The sequence below is a fragment of the Acinonyx jubatus genome, chromosome A2, assembly GCF_027475565.1.
Source record: "Acinonyx jubatus isolate Ajub_Pintada_27869175 chromosome A2, VMU_Ajub_asm_v1.0, whole genome shotgun sequence".
NCBI classification, from domain to species: Eukaryota; Metazoa; Chordata; class Mammalia; order Carnivora; family Felidae; genus Acinonyx; species Acinonyx jubatus.
The window spans coordinates 23,419,877-23,441,430 of record NC_069383.1 but is presented as its reverse complement, the minus strand read 5'-3'; the positions used below and the strand labels follow the sequence as shown (position 1 = coordinate 23,441,430).

The 21,554-nt window shown below is 39.7% G+C and overlaps 1 protein-coding gene across 10 annotated transcripts in view; it reads left to right on the top strand.

Moving 5' to 3' along the window:
• The window catches only part of AHCYL2 (adenosylhomocysteinase like 2), a 166,166-nt gene that overhangs the window by 98,807 nt on the left and 45,805 nt on the right, over nt 1-21,554 (top strand). The window contains exons 1-3 of one of the 10 annotated variants that reach the window (XM_053218100.1): nt 11,393-11,501; nt 11,767-11,848; nt 20,875-20,983. In XM_053218100.1, coding sequence (XP_053074075.1) covers nt 11,792-11,848; nt 20,875-20,983 — 166 coding nt within the window. In that variant the 5' untranslated portion in view covers nt 11,393-11,501; nt 11,767-11,791. Of the gene's footprint in view, nt 1-11,392; nt 11,849-14,256; nt 14,382-16,820; nt 17,787-20,871; nt 20,984-21,554 lie in introns of those variants that run through there. The other 9 variants (XM_053218097.1, XM_053218102.1, XM_053218098.1 and 6 more) reach the window with 9 other exon arrangements.

Genomic DNA, 21,554 nt, shown 5'->3' with positions numbered 1-21,554 from the left:
TAACTAGCACCCTTAATTCCATCTGCAGCCTTACCTTTGCTGTATATTCACAGGCTCTGGAAATTAGAACATGGACATCTTGGCAGGGAATGGGGAGGCATTGTTCTGTCTATGACACATTTTTTTTTCTTTTTCTTTTTCTCTTTTTATAAGAGCAATACATTCTCGTTCCTGAAAAATTAGAAAACAGACCAGAAATTCAGGAGCTGGTTAGGCTCTGATGATTTCTCTCTCTCTTTTTAAAAAAAAAATATTTTAATGTTTATTTATTTTTGAGAGGTGGGGGGAGGGGCAGAGAGAGAGAGAGGGAGACAGAGGATCCCGAGCAGGATCTGCACTGACAGCAGAGAGCCCGATGTGGGGCTCGAACTCAGAAACCATGAGATCATGACCTGAGCTGAAGTCATATGCTTAACCAACTGAGACACCCAGGTACCCCTCTCTCTTTCTTTTTTAATTGAAGTATAGTTGACATACAATGTTAAGTTCAAGTGTACAACATAATGGCTGGACAATTTTATACGTTATGCAATGTTTACCAAGATAAGTGTTGGTGGTAGTTACCATCTGACACCATACAAAGTTATTACAATATTATTGACTATATTCCCTATGTTGTACTTTTCATCCCGTGACTTATTTATTTGTAACTGAAAGTTTAGGCTCTGTTGATCTCTTAATGGAAATAGAGATACTTAGTTCGTTTTGATTAAGAAGAGATGGTCTCTGAACAGTTAAGGTATTTGAAGCACTAGAAAAACTATTAAAAGTCACAAACAAGAAAACTATCTGTCAAGTAAAATAAGACTTTGGGTAGGTAATTTTTCTAGATCTTTGCTTCTTTATCTCTAAAATAAGGAAATCAAGTTAGCTGATCTTTAACATTACTATCTTTACTAATGTATAAAATTGGTATCTCCATTCTACTAAAAATTAATCAAAAGAGATGAATAGATAACATTACAAGAAAAAATATTGGTAACTACCTGAGGTGATAGATGTTAACTAAACTTACTCTGACAGTCATTTTGTAACCTATACATATGTCAAATCATTGTGTTGTACGCTTTATAATAATACAATATTATATCAATTATATCTCAATAAAACTGAGTGGGGAGCTAAAAAAATGAAATCAAAATAGGTGAAAAGATAATATACAGGGGTTTTGTTTCATGGTGTTTTTAAATCTGGCCAATGCATAGCTTTATTCCAGGATTCAGTCAACTACTATCTTCAGGGTCATGAAAGACAAGGAATAACTGAGGAACTACCATAGATTGGAAGAGACTAAGGAAACATGACAACTAAATGCAGTGTGGGATCCTGGATTGGATCCTGCAACTGAAAAAGGACATTCATGGACAAACTTGTGAAATCCAAATAAAGTCTGTGGTTTAGTTAATAGTATCATACCAGTGTTAATTTCTTACTTTTTATAATTGCCCTGATTTTACAAGATGTTACATTAGAGGAACTTGGGCGAAGTGTATATGGGAATTCTCTGTACTGTTCTTGCTGATTGTTCTAAGTCTAAAATCATTTCAAAATGAAAAGTTTAAAAAAAGACAACAGTAAGAGAGGAAAAGCAAGCCACAGAGTGGGAAATGTTTGCAAAAGACCTAAAACCAGAATGTATAAATAACTCATACAAATCAGTAAGGGAAAGACTGACAACCCAATGGAAAAATAGAAAAAAGATTTGAAAAGCCACTCCACATAAAAAAAATATCCAAATGGCCAATAAGTAGATAAAAATGTGTTTGACAGTACTCAAAATTTCCAGTTTCTCCAAGTTCGAACCCTGTGCTTTGCTGATGGGAATGTAAAATGGTGCAGCTTGTATAGAAAGCGCAATGTGGTTTTTGGTTCCTCAAAATAATAAACAGAAATATAAATATATGTGTATTTTTAATGTTTATTTATTATTATTATTTAAATGTTTATTCATTTGTTTTGAGAGAGAGAGGTAGTGCAAGAGGCAGAGGGACAGAGAGAGAGAATCCCAAGCAGGCTCCATACTGTCAACAGAGAGCCTGACGCAGGGCTTGATCCCACAACCGTGAGATCGTGACCTGAGAAGAGATCAAGAGTTGGATGCTTAACTGACTGGGTCACCCAGGCACTTTTCTTTATTGTTTCTGAGAGAGAGAGAGAGAGCAGAGAAGGGGTAGAGAGAGGGGGGCAGAGGATCCAAAGCAGGCTCTATGCTGACAGCAGAGAGCCTGATGCAAAGCTTGAAGTCATGAACCACAAGATCATGACCTGAACTGAAGTCAGAGGGTTAACCAACTGAGCCACTCAGGTGCCCCAAACAGAAATTATTATAATATGATCCAACAGTATACCCCCAAAGAACTGAAAGTAGGGGTTTGAACAAGTATTTGCACACCTGTGTTCATAGCAGCACTATTTATAATAGCCAAAACGTGGAGACAACCCAAAAGTCCATCAATGGATGGGAAATGGATAAACAAAATGTGGTATATACATACAATGGAATACTATTATTTGGCCCTAAAAAGGAGTGAAAGTCTTACACATGCTATAATATGGATGGACCTTAAAAACATTATACTAAGTGAAGTATACAAAAGGACAAATATTCTGTGATTCTACTTATATGAGACACCTATGATAATCAAATTCAAAGATACAGAAAATAGAATATTGGTTTCTAGGGGCTGGGGGAAGGAGGAAATGGGGAGTTATTATTTAATGGGTATGGGGTAGTGAAAAGGTTCTGGGGATGAATGGTGGTTATGGTTGCATAACAATGTGAATGTGTTTAATGCCATTGAATTGTACACTTTAACATGGGTAAAATGCCAAATGTTATATATATTTTACCACACATACAAAAACAATGTTACAGGCCAATATTCATAATGAACACAGATTCAGAAATCCTCAACGAAATATTAGCCAATCAAATTCCGTACTACATTAACAACATACATCGTGATCAAGTGGGAAGTATCCTAGAGATATAAGGATGGTTCAACATCCACAACTCTCACTACAGTACATACACCGTATTAACAAAATGAAGGATAAAAATCATACGATCATCTCAATAGAGGCAGAAAAAGCATGTGACAAAATTAAACATCCATTCATGATAAAAACTCTCAACAAAGTGGATATAGAGGAATTGTACCTCAACATAATAAAGGCCATAAAAAAAAAAAAAACAAAACTGTGCTCAGTGGTGATGATAATGGTGGCTGTGAGATGCAGATTGAAATCACAGTGTGCCACCATTACATAGAATGCCTAAAATGTAAAAAGACCAACAATACTGGCAAGGATATGAAGCAACTGGAACACTATTCTCCTGCTGGTAAGAATGGAAATTAGTATACAAATTTTGGCAACTTGTTTGATGTCATCTACCTAGCTGAACATATGCATACCCTCTTACCCAACGATTACACTCCTAGATAAATACCCAACCAGAAATATCTTCATATGGGCACCATACAACATCTGCAAGAATGTTCATAGCAACATCATTTTTTATGGCCCTCAAACTGAAAACAACCTTCAACAGGAGAATGGATTTAATAAATTATGAGTATTCATGTGATGGGATACTTTCTGGTAATAAAAATAAATGAACTACTGCTAAATGCGACTAACTTGGGTAACTCTTAGAAACATTTTGAGCAGAAAATGATGATATTTGATGATCTTTGTATCCGGTACAAAAATAGGCAAAACTGATTGGTGTTGATAGGAATCGGGGTAGGGAGGAGGCTAACGACTGAGAGGGAACATGAGGGAAGGCTGTTGGGTGCTGGTAATGTTCTATTTTATTATCTAGGTAGTGGCTACATAGGTGTGTTGGCTTTTGAAATTTTATCGAACTGTAACCTTTTGATTTGTGTATTTTTTTGTAGGTTAGTTATGCTTTCATAAAAAATGTATTTAAAAGTTAAAAGAATGTAGTTAGAAGTCTGCATTTAATGGCATTATGTTTCAGTATTTTACCCTATACCCTTCCCATCCCCCTGTGCCCCATCCCCCTCCAGTCTGTGATAAATTCCTTCTCACTTTTATTCTGGTTGCGTTCAAGTTTTAGCTTGACCTCCCTTTGAGGACAGTTTTAGCTAGAGGTGCTAACTGTGCAGCAAACTGAACCTGCCTGGAGCTCTATTCGCTGTGTCAGGGAAATTGAGGATTTACATTCCACATTCCACTCCCAGAATCTAGAGGATTTAACAGGGAGTGGAAAAGGTGGCATGGTGCTGCTTTCGTGTACTGTAGTCTCTGTATTGCTTAATTGTTTATCTGAGAAGCAGTGATTGGATTAGTCAGTGACAGGGAGGTACAGAGTTTTGTTATAGTGATATTTCTATTTATAGTTTTGTCAGTTCTTAGTCATACCTGATTCCCTTTTCTTTCTTTTTACCTTTCAGGTGCTTATCCTGTATTTTATTCAGTTGGAGCTTTACTCTGACCTAGCTATTCTTCAAGTCATTGTTTCATTCAGCACGTATTCATTGGTTGTTTACTCTGCGCTGGGTACTTGGAATACAGGAATAAGACACATAGTCTCTGCCCTCAGATTGCTTGCAGTTCTAATGTGGAAATAGACAAATGATCAGTCTGTCTGGGGGATTACTCAGTAACTCACAGAATTGATTCTTAACCTAGACCAAGAGCTGGAAATGTGTACTGAAAGAAGTTACAGCTAAGCTAAAATTTGAAAGACGTGTGTGTGTGTGCGTGCGTGCGTGCGTGCGTGCGTGTGTGTGTGTTCACAGTGGGGATGTGGGGGAATTCAGAGAGCTGAGGCTTGGGAGGTATGCGCAAGTTTAAATTGTTGTGCAGGGTCTTGTGTGTCATGCTAAGGAGTTTGGGTTTTATTTTAAAGACAATGGGGAGCTATTGAGGCATTATGAACAAATAAGTGATGTGATCAGATTTTAACATGATTGAGCTGTTGATAATCACATATAAATGAGTCGATTTAACAAACTGAGGTAGGCTGTATCGGGATGGAATTATCTAGGCCCTTGTCAAAGTGTAGTCCCAGCAGTGGCATCATTGGAGAGCTGTTTAAAAAGTACAATCTTGGGGGGCGCGTGGGTGGCTCACTCGGTTAAGCATCCAACTTTGGCTCAGGTCCTGATTTCGAGATTCATGAGTTCGAGCCCTGCATTGGGCTCTGTGCTGATAGCTCAGAGCCTGGAACTTGCTTTGGATTCTGTGTCTCCCTTTCTCTGTCTGCCTCTCCCCTGCTCACGCTCTGTCTCTCTCTCTCAAAAATGAATAAACTTAAAAAATTTTTTTTAAAAAGTACAATCTTGGGACCTAAGTCAGCATTTCAACAAGATCTCCAGGCATGTTCAAGTTTATGAAGCACTGATTTAGATAGATGTGATGATGGTCAGGCTTTACACAGCTGGTATGAAGAAGAAAGGGCAGATTGTAAGAGATATTATGGAGTACTTTCTTCTTTCTGTTGGAATGCTCTTCTCAATATTCCTTCTTGCCAAATACACTCCAGGTACCCCCTAATCATCCTTTACCTTTCAGCTTAAATGGAACTTCTCACTCCCAATATACATGATTGGCACACTTGCCATATACTTGCGTAGCCCTGTACTTACCTTGTCATTTTTCATATTTTTGTTGTAATTATTTATTTAATTGCCTGTTTCTCTCTCCTGACAGTAAGCACCATTGAGAGCAGGGGCTGTCTTTTTATGCTGGCTGACACATAATAGGCACCCAGTAAATATTTGTGGTTTGATTGAATGAATTCATCATGTATAGTAGAAGATGGATTTGGGTGTATTGGGGGATATATATATTAGTAATAATAGTAAATTTTAAATATCACTGACAAGTTTGAGGCACTGTTCTAAGTGGTGCGTTCGTGCGTGTGTGTGTGTGTGTGTGTGTGTGTGTGTGTGATTTGATCCTCTCAGCAGTGCCATAAAGTAGATACTTTTAATGTCCTCATTTTACAGATGAGAAAACTGAGACACAGGGAGGATAAGTGATTTGTTTAAGGTTGCACAGTAAATGGGAATCAAGATTTAACATTTTTTTAACGTTTGTTTATTTTTGAGAGACAGAGAGAGAGACAGAGCACGAGCAGGAGAGGGGCAGAGAGAAAGGGAGACACAGAATCCGAAGCAGGCTCCAGGGTCTGAGCTGTCAGCACAGAGGCCAACGCGGGGCTCGAACTCACAAACTGAGAGATCAGGACGTGAGCTGAAGTCAGAGGCTTAACCAACTGAGCCACCCAGGTGCCCCAGTGTGAATCAAGATTTAAACCAGACAGTCTGGTACCACTCTCCTATGTCTAGTTTTGGGCAAAATAGCTTCCTGGCACTTTTTATGAATTTCTATGTATTACTTAATTTTGATAACACTAATGTGAGGAACAGCATTATTATCCTGTTTTACAGATGCGGAAGCAAGGGCTTAAAAAGTTATATTGCTTATGTAAAGACACACACAGATAGTAAGTGATGGAGCTAGGCTTTAAAGCCAAGCCTGTCTAGCTCCAAAGCCTGTAGTTTTACCAGTAATGATGATGCCTCCATGTGGAGTCTAAAATACCCGTGGGATATGAGTCTCAACGTACTGAGAGGTAGGGTGCCTACCATTTAGGTCCTGGGTAGGGAGAGGATTTAGCAATTCCATCTGCTGTGGTAGCATTAGCATTTCAAGTCTGAAGGGATAAGGGAGATCTGAGCAATTCCAGCCAGCCTCATGACTGACCAGATGGAACTTTGAACTCAGGAGGTTAAGAATCTTAGCTTCTACAATAAGCTGTAACTTAGGGGACTAAGGAATAGTTATTGCTTTTTCTTATAGCCTCAGAAACAGACAGCTTAGAAATACTGAATGTCAGTACTGGAAGGAACCAGTTCTAACTTTCCACAGTCCACTATTACCTACCTCCCTCATTTTATAATGAGGAAACTGAAGAAGAGAGTAATTAGGTAACTTGCCAACGCACAATAAAACTATTAGACACAGCCAGGAATAGAGGACAGGGTCACGTTCTTGTATTCTTTGCCCCCTGCCTTATGACTTTCTAGGTTCCAGGTTTATCACCTCTTGTTTAAAACTGTTCTGCCGTTGTAGTTACTTCTTCACCACCGCGTGGTTCCGTTTGACTTTGACCCCCTGGAAATATTAACTTGTTTTTCCTTCTGTAGCCAGGCATATACTCACTCTGGCAAGTCGTCTGGCTTTACCTCCATTAACAGCACTGCTATCAAATCACCCCTGGCAGGAGCACAACTGACACATAAACTTCAAGTTGTTCTTGGAGTGCAGATGAGATTCTTGTGAGCTATTCATACACCTGGTCCATTTTTGTAAAGCTTGAAGGCCATAGGCACAAATGTAGTTTGTCTAACTTTGTGTTTTTTTGTTTGTTTGTTTGTTTGTTTTTTTTGAAGTTGCAAACTTCTCACCTAAATGTTGAGAGTGCTTATTATAGATAATCATGTGCAGCGGTCTTACTCCAGCCCTTGCTATAGGTGTATCTCTTAAGGCACAGAATGGTAAAATGCAACTCGATTGTAAACAACTTTGTAACTAGTATTCACACCTATACCTCATGCCTTATACAGTCCTACTCAGTTAATAGATCTTCAGTTCCCAAATGTAGTAATAGCTACTGTTTTATTTTTGTTTCACAGTCATTGCAGAAAGGTGTAGTAAGGCTACAATTTACAAAGGAAGTCTACTTTAGTTAAAACCTACACTAAACAAACAAACAAACACAAAGTCACAGCTGGGCTCCTGGCTGGCTCATTTGGTGGAACACATGATTCTTGATCTCAGAGTCGTGAGTTTGAGCCCCACGTTGGCTGTAGAGAGTACTTAAATAAATCTTTAAAGAAAAAAGTTACAACTAAAGTAACACTTAGTTTAGCCTGCAAAAGCAATATATTTTACTTGTGCTTATTCTTTTATTCCCACCCTTTTTTTAAAATAATTTTTTTAATGTTTATTTATTTTTGAAAGAGAGTGTGAGTGAGGGAGTGGCAGAGAGAGAGGGAGACACAGGATCTGAAGCAGGCTCCAGACTCCTAGCTGTCAGCAGAGAGCTCCATGTGGAGCTTGAACCCACGAACTGCAAGATCATGACCTGAGCCGAGGTCGGGCACCCAACTGACTAAGCCACCTAGGTGCCCCCCAACCCCTGTCTTCCTTAAAAGACATTTTCTTCCATGTTTTAACACTACCATGAGGGCAGTCATCTTCTATTTGCTTAATAACTGATTTTGTAGAAAACATGTACAGGACCACCAATAATCTAGTAATTTGCTGATCACTGAAATATTTTGTTTTATTTTTTAATGTTTATTTTTGAAAGAGAGACAGTACGAGTGGGGGAAAGGGAGAGAGAGAGGGAGACACAGAATCCGAAGCAGGTTCCAGGCTCTGAGTTGTCAGCACAGAGCCTGACGCGGGGCTCGAACTCACAAACGGTGAGATCATGACCTGACCCAAGGGCTTAACCGACTGAGCCACCCAGGTGCCCCTGATCACTGAAATATTTTAAGTGTTGGGCTCTACTCTTTTGGCCTTGATTTGTTCCTAAAAGCTTCATTATGATGCAGATCATAATGGATTATGGTGGATGCAGATCAAGCAATGGAAAGTGGATTATATATTCCTACGGAGATAATTAAGGATTAGAACCCTATTAAGGACTCACCACAAATAAGTCAGAGCTGTGGGCAGTGGTATAACTAAGCCCCTGTGAATATAAAGTAATATTCTAAAAATATATTGAATTTTTATTGCACATTGATTATGCAGGTTACCTTCAGAGTGCTGTAAGGTATACATACAGTATATAAAATTTGACCATTTCTTAAGCCCTTAATGTGTGCCAGACACTGTGGGCAAATTGAAGCTGGCTAAGCCCTTGAAAAACGTGGACTCTAATGAGGGACAACACACGTACACAGTAACTTTAATGTGAGGAAGGCTGAAAATAGTGATGTGACCAAACAATGATGTGACCCAACACTAGAGGAAAGGGAGATTGCTTTTTCTAGGTTAGATTCCATGGCAGATCTATCATTTGAGCAGAACTTGAAGAATTTGCATATGTGAAGGTGATAGAAGTGAAGGCAGAATGAATGCATTTCAGTTTGAGAAAATGGCATGAGCAAAGGCATGAGGTGAGAAAGGACCTCATAATAATGACGTAAGAGCTACTGTTTATTATGTATACTAAGTATACTAAGTATGTATGTATACTGTTTATTATGTATATTAAGTATTGTGCATACTTAGTGTATGCACACTTTTTAAATCCTTGCATCAATGGTGTGAGGTATTATTATTATTTGTGCTATACAGATTGGGAAACTAGAGGGAGAGGGAGGCTAACTAAGGGGTAGAGTCAGTATTCTCACCATGTCAGTTTAATTCCCAAACCAGTACTCGTAGTGCTGGTCTTCACATCCAGGAAACAGTGGGCAATACAGCTTTTGTAGGGATGGAGTATGTACAGGGATATGGAGTGGAAGACCATCCTGGAAAGGATTTATAGAGGGTTTTTAGGAGGCAATGAAAATGGATAGGGATGGACAGATGACAGGCTTGGAAGAATTGGCAATGGATTGTTCTGGGGACTAGGGAAAAGGGGAGAAATCAAAGATGACTGAGGTTTCTATTTGGTTGACTGAAGTAATAGAGGTGGAAAAGTGAGAAGAAACTTGTTTGGAGGGTTGAGGGAAGGAGGAACAATGGAGCAATCATTTTGATTTGGGATATGTTGCATCTGAAATACAGATGAGAGTGGCTCAATTGGTTAAGCGTCTGACTCGACTTCAGCTCAGGTCATGATCTCATGGTTTGTGGCTTTGGGCCCCACCTTGGGCTCTGCACTGACAGTGAGGAGCCTGCTTGGGATTCTCTTTTTCCTTCTCTGTCTCTCTGCCCCTCCCCTGCTCGATCTCTCTCTCTCTCTCTCAAATTAATAAACTTAAAAAATTTTATAAAAAAAATAAATAAAATACAGATGAAAGATACCCTCAGAAATTTAGGCAGCAAATGTAACTTCTCATTCTGTTAAAAAGTTTGGATTGAAAGGAAAACCAGATGACAATGACTGGAGGTTGCTGACAACTAAGGCTTTATCAGAATCAACACCCTGACCTCAGAGGGCCTGTCGCTCCTGCATGTCATCAACCTTCTATGCCTTCTATGGCATCACTCATTGCTTCACTCCATATTCCCTCTGTGGCCGCATCTTCCTTTACTTCCCCCTCTGCTGTTCTCTCTTCTTGTTGCATCTGATCTCTACCTGCCCTGTGATCGCTAATCCTTTGACACCTCTGCGTTCACCTGGTCCAACAGTCCCCTTCTCTTTTCACTTGCCTTTCTCTCTAGCGTACACATCCAGGTCAGTATGTGAGTTCTGCCTTCGCTGGCATCTTACAATACCTCTTCCCCTAGACATTACCATCTTCTCCATTCCACATCCAAAAGATCATTCTCTTAACCGGTGAAGGTCCTAAGGGCCAATGAACCAATAATACTAATTTTAATATGAAAACCATCAGCTCTAGAAAAATTATCCTGTATAATGGGAATTAACACTGAAAGAGTCCCTGGTCCCTAAAGGGGACGAAAGCAGGCGTATCTCATTGGGCTTACTTTGTGCCTGAAATCTATGGTACTCTTACTGGGTAACCTACCCTAGGAGTGAGCAAAGCAGGTAAAATAAGTTAGGCCACCTTTATTCTCGTTTTATCTTATTTCCAAAGTTCTGAAGTATGCAGAGAAGAGGGAGCTGGTAGAGGAACCTAAAGAGGGAGCAGCTTCTGAGGTCCCTTAAGGTGGCATCCTGTCTCTTCCCAAAACCAGATGGGTGAGTAAAAACCCACTTTAGATAGGAATTTGGAGGCAACACTAGTCTTGATTGGAAACTTTGGCTCCCTCTAAACCTACACCGTGTAGCTCCTGACTAGCCTCAGGTAAGCAGCTCATTTACAATTGGCGCCTGTGTTGTTTCTGCAGCTGAAGGCCCTTGGACCTTCATGTACATAGCATAGGGAGCCAGCAGAGGGGGTTGTGGTCCCAGAACTTTCTTCAGAGATTCTAGTTTCTGATTTTGTAAGAGATCTTCCCTGGCACCATCCGAATCAAATCTCCCTTGCAATAAGAATTTAACTTGAGATATGCCTGAGTCTGGTGCCAGACCCCTGGTGTGAGCAGATGGGGAGGTTCTGCATAGCTGTTTAAACTTGAAAGCCATAAGGAACTCTTGATTTCAAGGAAACGCCTGTTTACAGATCCAAATCAAGCAACTCTTGAGAAATGGGAGTGCCTTCTTGACCTCGATCCTTATTGATCTTGGTATCAGCACCTCCAGTGACGTGTCCTCAGGGGCGGGAGAAAATTAACAAGTGCCTTACACACAGGGAAAGAGAGGAAGCCTGACTCTTGCCGTGGAAAGTGTCCACTGGGGAGGCGGGGGTTGAGTGTTTGGGTAGCATTAAACAGTGAGTGTCCTGTGGGAAGTTCAGTGCCTGGGTGCAGAATTTTGCATCAGCTCTGATTTTGAATCAAAAGCAGAAGGTTTGAAGGGAGCCAGTAAGGGACTTGTCAGGCAGTTGACTAATGATCTTAATTTGAATAGAAAGCCTCTTTGAAAGAGGATGCAGCTTCTGCTAGATATTGTGAATTTCTGAATCACTAGGCTTGGTTCTGCTTTGGGGCACTCAAAAAACCCTGGCATTTCCAAACCAGCTTTCCCTTTTGCTTCAGGACATAGATTACCCAAGCCTGCACTATGGAGAAGTGGGACGGTAATGAGGGCACCTCAGCTTTTCACGTGCCTGAGTGGATGGTGAGTTCTTTGGTCGCTTTGCTTTTCCTTCTGTTTCTTGGTAATGAGGCAACCATTTCTGACAGGTGACAAGGATCACCTGTGACAAGTCCCTACCAAGATGTGTGGGTGGGAGAGCAATTATTACTCTAATTTCTGATTAGCTCCTGTGTCTTGGGTCCCCCCTGTTTCTTAATTGCAAGTGAAACTGGGAAGGGTCTGGGAGCTGCCTGGCCAGAGTCAGCTACTGCCTGGTTGTCTGTGCTGGGCTACTGCTCCTGGTATACTGCATGGATTGTGTTGCCCTGTGAGTGCTTTGCACTCTGTGTGCAAGCTAATGCTTAGTTTATTTCTCAAGGGGGTAGAGAAAAAGAATAGTGAGGGGGGAAAAACAGAACTTGTAGAAATGGTGGTCTCTCAAGTCTCTGAAAAGATGTAAGATATTTCTTCCCTAACTGCCCATTTTTTCCCTCCAGTCAAAACATTTCCCCAAACACTCTTTCTATGTATATTTCTGAAGGGCAGTCACTATAGCTCTCTTGGTACTGTTCCTCAAAATGCCATATTTGCCTGATGGATAATTTTAATGTAATTTAAATATAAGGACTTATTTTTTGATAAGAACTAGTACATAACACCTAGTATTTTAGGTCCAATTTCAACTTTTGATTTAAAAGCAGCAACCATCCTCATGTTCCTAACTGGTCTCTTCTAGGTTTAGCCTGATTTGTTACAGTCTATACCAGCAGTATGTTTGTTTATATCTATATCTAATCTATATCTATATCTATATCTATATCTATATCTATATCTATATCTATATCTATATCTATATCTATATCTTTATCTATATCTATATCTATATCTATATCATCTATCTATATATATAATTTCCCTATGGAAAACTAGTTAGAATATATATATAACATACCCTAAGTTCTTTTCAGTGTTTATGGAATTATGGACTTAAAGAAATAACCATCAGTAATGAGACTGAGTATATAGTAAGCCTGACGAAGGCCCTGGAGAGCCTGCATTTCAACTCTCATTGTCACAACTATTGTTTATTTTTTGTGTTGGGGTTATTGCTGTTGCGGTTCTTTTTCTTTTTTTTTTTTTAAGTTTATTTATTTTGAGGGTGGGGGGCAGAGAGAGAGGGAGAGAGAGAATATCAAGCAGGCTCAGCACTGCCAGTGTAGAGTCCAACACGGGGCTCTATCCCACGAACCATGAGATTGAACCTGAGCTGAAATCAAGAGTTGGACGCTTAACCGACTAAGCCACCCAGGCGTGCCTTGCTGTTGTTGTTCTTAATGTTGTTTCAGAACCTTGTGCTCGGTGTTAAAATGTTTAACGGAAAGAAATCCTACCCATTCACAGGCTTACATCAAATAATGTAGTGTTTTAACATTGATGGAAAGGATTCACATAATAATTCTAGTTGGATTTTAAGTTTTATTTGAATCTCCAGCCACTTGCCAATAATAAGAAAGTGGAGCAAGAATTTTGGTTTTCTTTGGGGAAGGGCCACTTTAAGATATTAAACTTTGGTACTTCTATAAAGGAATATTACAGAAGAGTTCGATAAACATTAGTGCATCAACTCAGAATCAGTAAATGTTTTACAGAGTTACTATATTGAGGGTTAGTGTATAACTCTTATTCTCGTAATAGTCCTCACTCTTTTATCTGCTCAGTACATCCTCTCCAAAGGAGCTCCTACCAAACCTTTACTTCTTTTTATTTATGGGAACAAGAAAACTGTTCTAAAAGAGTTAGTGACTATTGCTTTAAGGGATTTGATCTAGGACTGTCCAACGTTTAGAAGACATTCTTTAATAAAGCACAACTCTGCTTTGTTTTCAATACAGCATTTCTCCTTTCTTGGCCCTTCTCTCTCAAAAACCAGGAAAATACCTTTGATCAGCAAAAGTGTTTTAACAACAGCAAGAAAGAGTAAGGAGGGGCTTGTCAGTTTTTCATCTATCTTTTCCTTGCCAAAGATTAACCTCTTGAGGCTTTCTTTCAGATACCACATAAGTCATTAATTCCTGACCTAGTCTGGAAGTAGTACTTCATTAGGCTGCCACTGATAGCCACTTAGCCAGCAAGGTGAGCCACTGAGCATCCTCTAGTGTATATTGCCTATAGACCTTGCCTATGAAATATTAGAGTGCTTTTTAATCCCCAAGAGCAAACCCTGGAGCCATCTCCCATGTTGGGTCCAAATTTCAATTTAAGAAGGCTTTAACCAAATATCTGACTCATGTTCCAGTTTATATATTAATGTAGTGAAATTTCCACTGAGACCGTCCTTGACTCCAAAGGAAACATTACAAGGCTCTCAAAGCTTCTTTCAGGAGGAAAATTTAGCAGAGGAGGCGCATCATAACGTGTCCTCCTTTATTAATGATCACCAGCAATAAGGGACTCGCATACCCCTCAGAGAACAGGACTCCGACCACAGCCGCTGACAGTACTCACATCTCTGACTCCCAGCAGGGAAATAAGCCAGGATGAAGTTGGAAGGACCCCCATCTTGATAATTGATGAGGTAGACCTTCAAGTTAACATTGTATCAGTCCCTGGAAAACTTCTGGAGCCTTTGCTCCTCAGCTGCTTCCATGTGAAAGATTTTTTAGCCTTGTTCAGGAATTTTACTGCTAGAAGGTTGGGGAACGTATCCTTTTAAAGACTCTTGTTAATGTTTTTACTTCCCTTGAGAAATCTTTATAGTCTCAGCTGGTAGGTGAAATACCTCCTTTTATGTGTATGGAGATCAGCAGTAACCTTTTTGTTAAGTTTTTACATTTTAATGTTTCTTCCTCCCATCTAAACTGTCTGTAGTACTTGGTACTTTTCCATGGGAAATCTGATTGACTTTCTTGAGTACCCAGCCAGCTGGTTACCCGATTTTCTTTGGGCCAGAAATATTCTCTGTTATAGGTGAAGAATCTGTTCACGCAGCTCATTTGGCTTGGAAGAGAGAGATGTGTCTAAGAATGCTTGAACCATGTGTACTTGGAAGTGGAACGAAAACCTCTAAGGCACCTGGTGGTAGAGGCAGCTTGACTATAACTGTGGGTCAGGATTGACACTTAAAGGCAGAGATCCATTTGAGAAACCGATGAAAACTATGTCCCTCTCCCCAGGAAAATATACACATACACAAAATTTTGCATTGTGTGCTGGGGGTGGTGGTCTAGACATCCATGGACTCTAGGTGAAGAGCTTTTGACCTAAAAGAATAGAGATGCTAATATTTTGTACCTATGTATCATTATGTGGTCTCCAAAACCCTCTTATGTACTTTTTTTTCCCTCAGTGCACATTTGATGTAGGCAAAGTAGACATTATTGTTCCCATTTTACAAATGAGGATTATTACCGCCAGTGTTAAGTGCTGAAATGGTAAGAAATGGAGATAGAACCACTGATGATCATCCTTTGTAATACTGCCTTATGTATTTGAAAAGGAATTGTTTTCCCTTGGCCTGATCCTCTTTAGGGTAAACAGATCTTCTGTCCTCCCTGTGAGTCCTATTTTTCCATCTATTCTTAATAGCCTTAAATTGTGAAAATCAGAATTAGACCCAGTTCTCTTTATATCCTGTGTTGGGTATAAAGAAAGGATCACCTTATACTATTCTGTGACCTTTCAAGTAACCTTTTCTTTTATGCCTATGAATATGCCTCCATGGTTTAGTCACAGAATAAAATGGTTGGCTAAGGAGAAAGTCAAGAACATTAGGGCTGCCTTATTCATGCTTGGAGAAAGTGTTAGGGCAATTGTTCTTGAAGTGTAGTCCCAGAGCAGCAGCATTAAATCACCTGGAAACTTGCTGGAAATGCAGAATCTTTGGCCTCACCCAGATTTACTAAATCAGAAACTCTGGGGATGGGGCTTAGCAATGAATGCCTTTTAATAAGCCCTGTGGGTAATTGTGATGCACCTAACGTTTGAGAACTACTTTGTTAGATAAACTTGTTAAGTGGTAAGGCTTTTCCTGTCAGTAATAGTGTCCTAAAATGTCTTCTAGTTGGATTTAGTATAGATCTGCAGCTACCTCTGGCTCAGGTCTAGTCAGTTAAGTAATGGACCAACAAGTTCCCTTTCACCTGAGTGAGGAAAATCCAGAACCAGCTGAGAGTGTACTAGGAAGAGCAGAAGTTTAGGGATTCATCATGTAAGCATAAAAAGACTAGTCTGTCTTATCTGGTGAAATTATGAGTGAGAGATCGGGATTGTCATGGGTGATGGTGAACATCATATTTGAGTTCAGTTAATTTCTCTTTCAACTTTTGGTAGTAACACTGGGCAAAGTTGTCAATTAAATAGCTGTTAGATTTCATATTCAATGGCTATGATTAGTCATTTCAGAACTGTGGTTTGATCAGAGCTCCCAAGATCATGTGGGATATAATTTCTGAGACCCAATCTAATAAGAAAGTAAATTTAAAGCGTAATTTGAAATAAAATAAATTTAAAGATAAATCAAGAGGAATGGGGTGGAGCTAGTACGCCTAGGATTAGGACCAGGGGAATTTTTGATCTTCTGATTAATATCATAAGGTGTGGTGTAGTAGAAAGAACTTTGGCTCTGTCATAAACACAGGCTCCCGTTCCAGTCCCATCACTGACTTGCTGTGAGACCTCCAGCAGATCATTTGTTCTCTCAGAGCTGCACTTCCCTAATTTGTCAAATGGGAATAATGGTGTCGACTTTGTAAGATTCTTATGCTGCTTGATAGAAGTAACAAATACGCAGGGCTATGTATATTTTGTAGGAACTTAATAAATATATGCCCTTCTCTCTTTATTCCATTCTTCCAGAGACCTTTTCTCTCAAAATAAAGATTATCCTAAAAAAAGAATCTACCATTTTACATTCTTTCTTGTGCTCAATAAGCAGTCTCTTTTTTTAAGGAAGAATTCAGATCACATTCCCACCCGTCTCTGTAACATATAGTTGAATGTGGCTTTCCTATTTAGTGGGTCCCTTTCAGAAATCAACAAATAAATAGTGTGATTCTTGCCCCTTTCATTTGACTCTTTATTTGGTATGTAACAAGGTCACTGTGATTCTGGGAACTCTGAGGAAATAGGAAATTCTCCTTTGTAGTCACACTTCCCATGAAACACACAGTTTTTTGAAAAACTGAAAAAAGCACCACCTAATCAGCAACAATCTTGAGTTGGGACTAGAAACCGTATGTCAAAACCTGTACAAAAGATGCACAATTAAGAGTAAAGCAACGGTCTGAGAAAGTTGATTTCCTTGGTGTCATAGCTGAAAGCAGTGTCCTCAGTCTGACAAACCCAAGGATACCGGGTGTAGAGTAGAGGCTGCCTCAGCATTTGGCCCCATTTCTTCCCTTACCTTCTTAATAAATTCCCTCATTGTTTTAGTGGCTCTGTAGTTAATTTTTTTCTAATGAGACTAGGTTAACCAAAATCATCTGACATGGAAAAGGAGGAGGTAAGGTTAAAAAGGAACCTAATTAGCAAGTTAATTATAGTAGGCAAAAAAAGTGCACTGGTTATATAAATAAGCTATTGTTATGCGCATGCAAGTTGGGCCTTGTCAGGGGACTTGTTAAGGTTTAGAGGTCAGAGGATCCGTGTAATTAGGTGTTTAGGAGAAAAATAAAATAAAAGCAAAACAGCTCCGAGAATTAGGAATGGTTGATGAGCCACTAACAGAAATGCCTTATTAAATTGGGCTCTACTGCTGGAGGGGTTGTTGGAGCTGCCTCAGGGATTCCAGGGAAGGGTACCCCCCCCCCAAAAAAAAAAGCTAGTTGGAACCAGAGCCAACAGAATTGCTGATGAGGAAAGTTTAAAGGCCTAACCACAAGGGTCCCTGGACCGGAGAGGTGGCAGTAGGGCTGGTAATGTCACTATGCTGAGCAACAAGAAGAAATACATTGTCAATGGCAACTCTGGGATTAAAGCCCAGGTGAGGCTAAGCTCCTATTTAGCAGGCTTGCTGCTGCCATAGCCATTATTGTAAAAGGCCAGCTGCTTTTTCCTTCCTTTGCTGCTTTCATCCCTGCTTCTGGCATAAGGTGAGCTGCTCCTCTCCCAACACTCTTTCCCTCCCTTGCTTATTGGAATTAGGCAGTTCTCTCTGAAATTGAAAAGGAGGGTTACCTTAAAGGACTCTGATTTCGGACAAGGTAGAAGAGTTAGGGGTCCAGAAGGTACCAGAGTCCTCTACCCGTGGTGGGTAGATTACTGTATCACAAGGCGAACTGTTGAGTGAAGAATGTAATGGCATTTACGGAGAATCGAGAATTGGGCACCGGGGATGACCTACTTAAGCCTTGTGTTCTGGTTGTCAGAAAAAGATCTATTTCTTGGGGAAAGAATACATCTCATTCTGTATAAGTGGTTAGTCCCTTCCTAATATTCTTCTGTCTTAAAATTGAGGTCAGTGTCTAATGAGTAAACAAGACTGAGGACCCTTTCTGAATGGAGAACGCCAGCATAGCCTAGTCTTCTTTGGTGCCAAAAGACCTGGCGGGAAGAATTACTGTAAATGGAGAAGACTATAGAGAAGACAGCTCTGCTTAGGGAAACTGGATTGAGAAGATGAGCAGCCAGATAGCTATGTGGTTTAGTGTTATTGGGGTAACGTGGTGTGCATCCACACCCCCCCACCCGTGATCCTACAAATCTAGAGAAGCAGAGTGGCTGGCCCCCTCTAGTGGTGTGTGGGTGGGAGGGGGTTGTTAACATATCTGAGACAGGGTTCATCTGTTACTTTCTTAAAAGGAGGCACTGCTGAAGTTAGTGACTCATCCTGGCCTCTGGAAAGTCAATTACTGCTCCTTTTCCTAGATGGGCCTCTGGGAGAAAAAAAAAAAAAAAAAAGGAAAGAAAAAGAAAAATGACACCATAGTCTTGAACAAGGGTGGTGCAATGAAAGCCAGAGTTTTCAGCCTGACTGCTTGCTATCCCCCTCCCCATCTTTTCACCCACCTTCCCCTGCCCAGCTTTTTTTTGTGCTAAAAATTCTTTTACCTCTAGATTTGGCTTAGGCTTACATTTACTTAATATCTGTACTTAATACAAGTACAGACAGTGAAGTTAGAATAGGCTACTTCAGGTTCATCGTTTTAGCATGTGATTGCCTACCCTGTGTCAGGTATTTGTGCCTACAAATCTATATCCTCCAGGATACAGATCGATACTTCTATTCAGTGTGGTAAGTGCTGGACTAGGAGGAATACATGGAAGTTCACGTATATCCCATGGGAGTGCATACAAAGAGCACTTTATCTTTTTGCAGTAAATTGCTACGTTAGCAAAATGATGAATTTTGCCATTTTTCACCTTGCAAAGAGCTTCTGATCCAATGAATTTTCCTATTACTAAAAACAATTTGCAAACTCTAAGGTACTAACACAAGCTTCATTTGTTGGTATAGCTATGAAAATGGTATGAATTTCCCTAAAATAGGCATGCTAAGCTAATTCAGTTTGGCATTAGTGTCCTTGTCTCACTATTCAAATAACCCAATAGTTGCCTCTAAGCGCAGGAAATACTAGCTGTCAGTCACTGCTTTCATTCTGGTATGCTGTGTCTGTGTCCTGCCCATCAAGGAACCATCTTTTTTTTTTTTTTTTAAGTTTAGTTATTTATCTTGAGGGAGAGGGAGAGAGCGGGGGAGGCGCAGAGAGAGGGAGACAGAGAAAATCCCAAGCATGCTCCGCACTGCCAGCACAGACCTGACATGGAGCTCAAACTCACAAACCGAGAGATCATAAACTGAGCCGAAACCAAGAGTTGGACTCTCTACTGATGGAGCCATCCAGGTGCCCCAGGGAACCATCTTTTTATGATGAAAGGTAGTTGTGAGATTGTTGATCCTTCCTGCCTCTATGCCACCTTGGATCCAGAATAATCCATGTAGTTATACAAACATTCAACTAAGGATAAAGAAGAAAAGTTATTTATTGAATAAATTATATGAACTTTCATTTGTAAGGTGTTATAAAGTGTCAGCTGGAACCTCCAACAGTAGGAGAAAGGGATAAAATTGTAAGAAAATCATCAGTATTGGTCCAAAATGCAACCTCCAGAGTATTGCTGTCTATATACATTCAGTCCAGTCATCTACCCGTCTTCTACATCTGTTATGTTATAATGAATAGATGATCAATCCTGTGGCTTGTAGGTATTCTATGATACCAAACATTAAAAATAATAAATTAATGTTTACTATACTTATTAGAATTGAAAAGCTAATTAATACATTTCTAGAAAGCTTTTAAAAAGCTAGAGTGCCTACCTGTAAGAGTTATAAGAACAGTGAACTACAGAGGTAGAAGTCAGGGGGTGGATTTATTGAATCTACTGCTGTGTTTAACAGCTTATGTGCATTGTTTCATTTAACCCTCTCTAAACCTTGTGAGGTAAGTACTTTTGTCTTTGCTGTACTTATGAGAAAATGAGTATCACAAAACACGTTGACCAACATCACATAGCTAATGACTGGTATAATCAGGATTTGAATGCAGCTTCAGAAGTTCTTAGTGGAGAGCCTTTTTTTTTTTTTTTTTTTGTATTATACCATCCCATTTCCTGACACTCTTAAAATCTGAAGTCACTTTGCCTTTCTGTACTTTGCAGTTTTCTCATCTAGATATATGAATATTAGGATAGATAGTCTCAAAGATTCTTTCCAGCTTTAATTTTCAGTGAAACTATAGAAAGGAATATGACTCAACTTTCTAAAAATTTATTTTAACCAGAACATTCCATTCTCTCTCTCTTTTTTTTTTTTTTTTTTTTTTTTTGGTTACAATTTTATTTTAAAGGTATATGGCCAGAGAGTTGATCAAAGATTTAAATTTGATAGAAGCATAGTAGGTAAAGAATGAAAAATCATTCAGTCCAAAAAATCTTAACATTCCAAAAATGGGTTGGTACAATCAGATCAACTGCAAAGGAAGGTAAGATCCTGTAATGCAAGCCTTGAACTGCTATCTCAAAATGAAGGTTGTTTTCTTTTATATAACTAGAGTTCTTTTTCTTAGCAGATCCAATTTGCTGACCAGAAACAAGAATTCAACAAACGTCCCACCAAAATTGGACGTCGCTCTCTGTCTCGTTCCATTTCTCAGTCATCTACTGACAGCTACAGCTCAGGTGAGTACTGAGCAGCTATGGACCCACCCGTGGAGGCTAATTAAGTATGATCAATGGGCCCTCCTGTCCATCCAAACCTGTGCTTTGGAATAAACACTTTGATTCTCAGTCAACATTCAGACCAAAGTTCTGGATGGAATCTTGGGATTCCTCTTGAGGATTCAGGGTGGAGCCTAATGGAGGTCTCTTCTTCCAACAATGGCAGAAGAGGGTGAATAACAAAACTGAATTCTGATCTATTCAGAGGGTGGGCATAGGTAACTCATTGATGACCTTCATTGAACAGCATGTATAAAGACTTATGTTTTTTTCCGTTCTTTGAAAATAAGAGGAGTTCCCCATCCCTCCATCCAGTACTTGCAAATTAAGAGGGAAACCTTAATTGCCCTAAGAAACAATGAAAACATTCAAGTAAGCCCTAGTTCCAGTGAGCCCTTTGCCTTCTCTTCTAAGCTATGCCATTACATTGCTTGTCACTCCTTCCTTCCTTTGCAGTGGCATTAATTCAAATATACGGGCTGTGGAGCTGTAATATCATTTAATGCCAGATGAGTTATTACCATGTAGGACC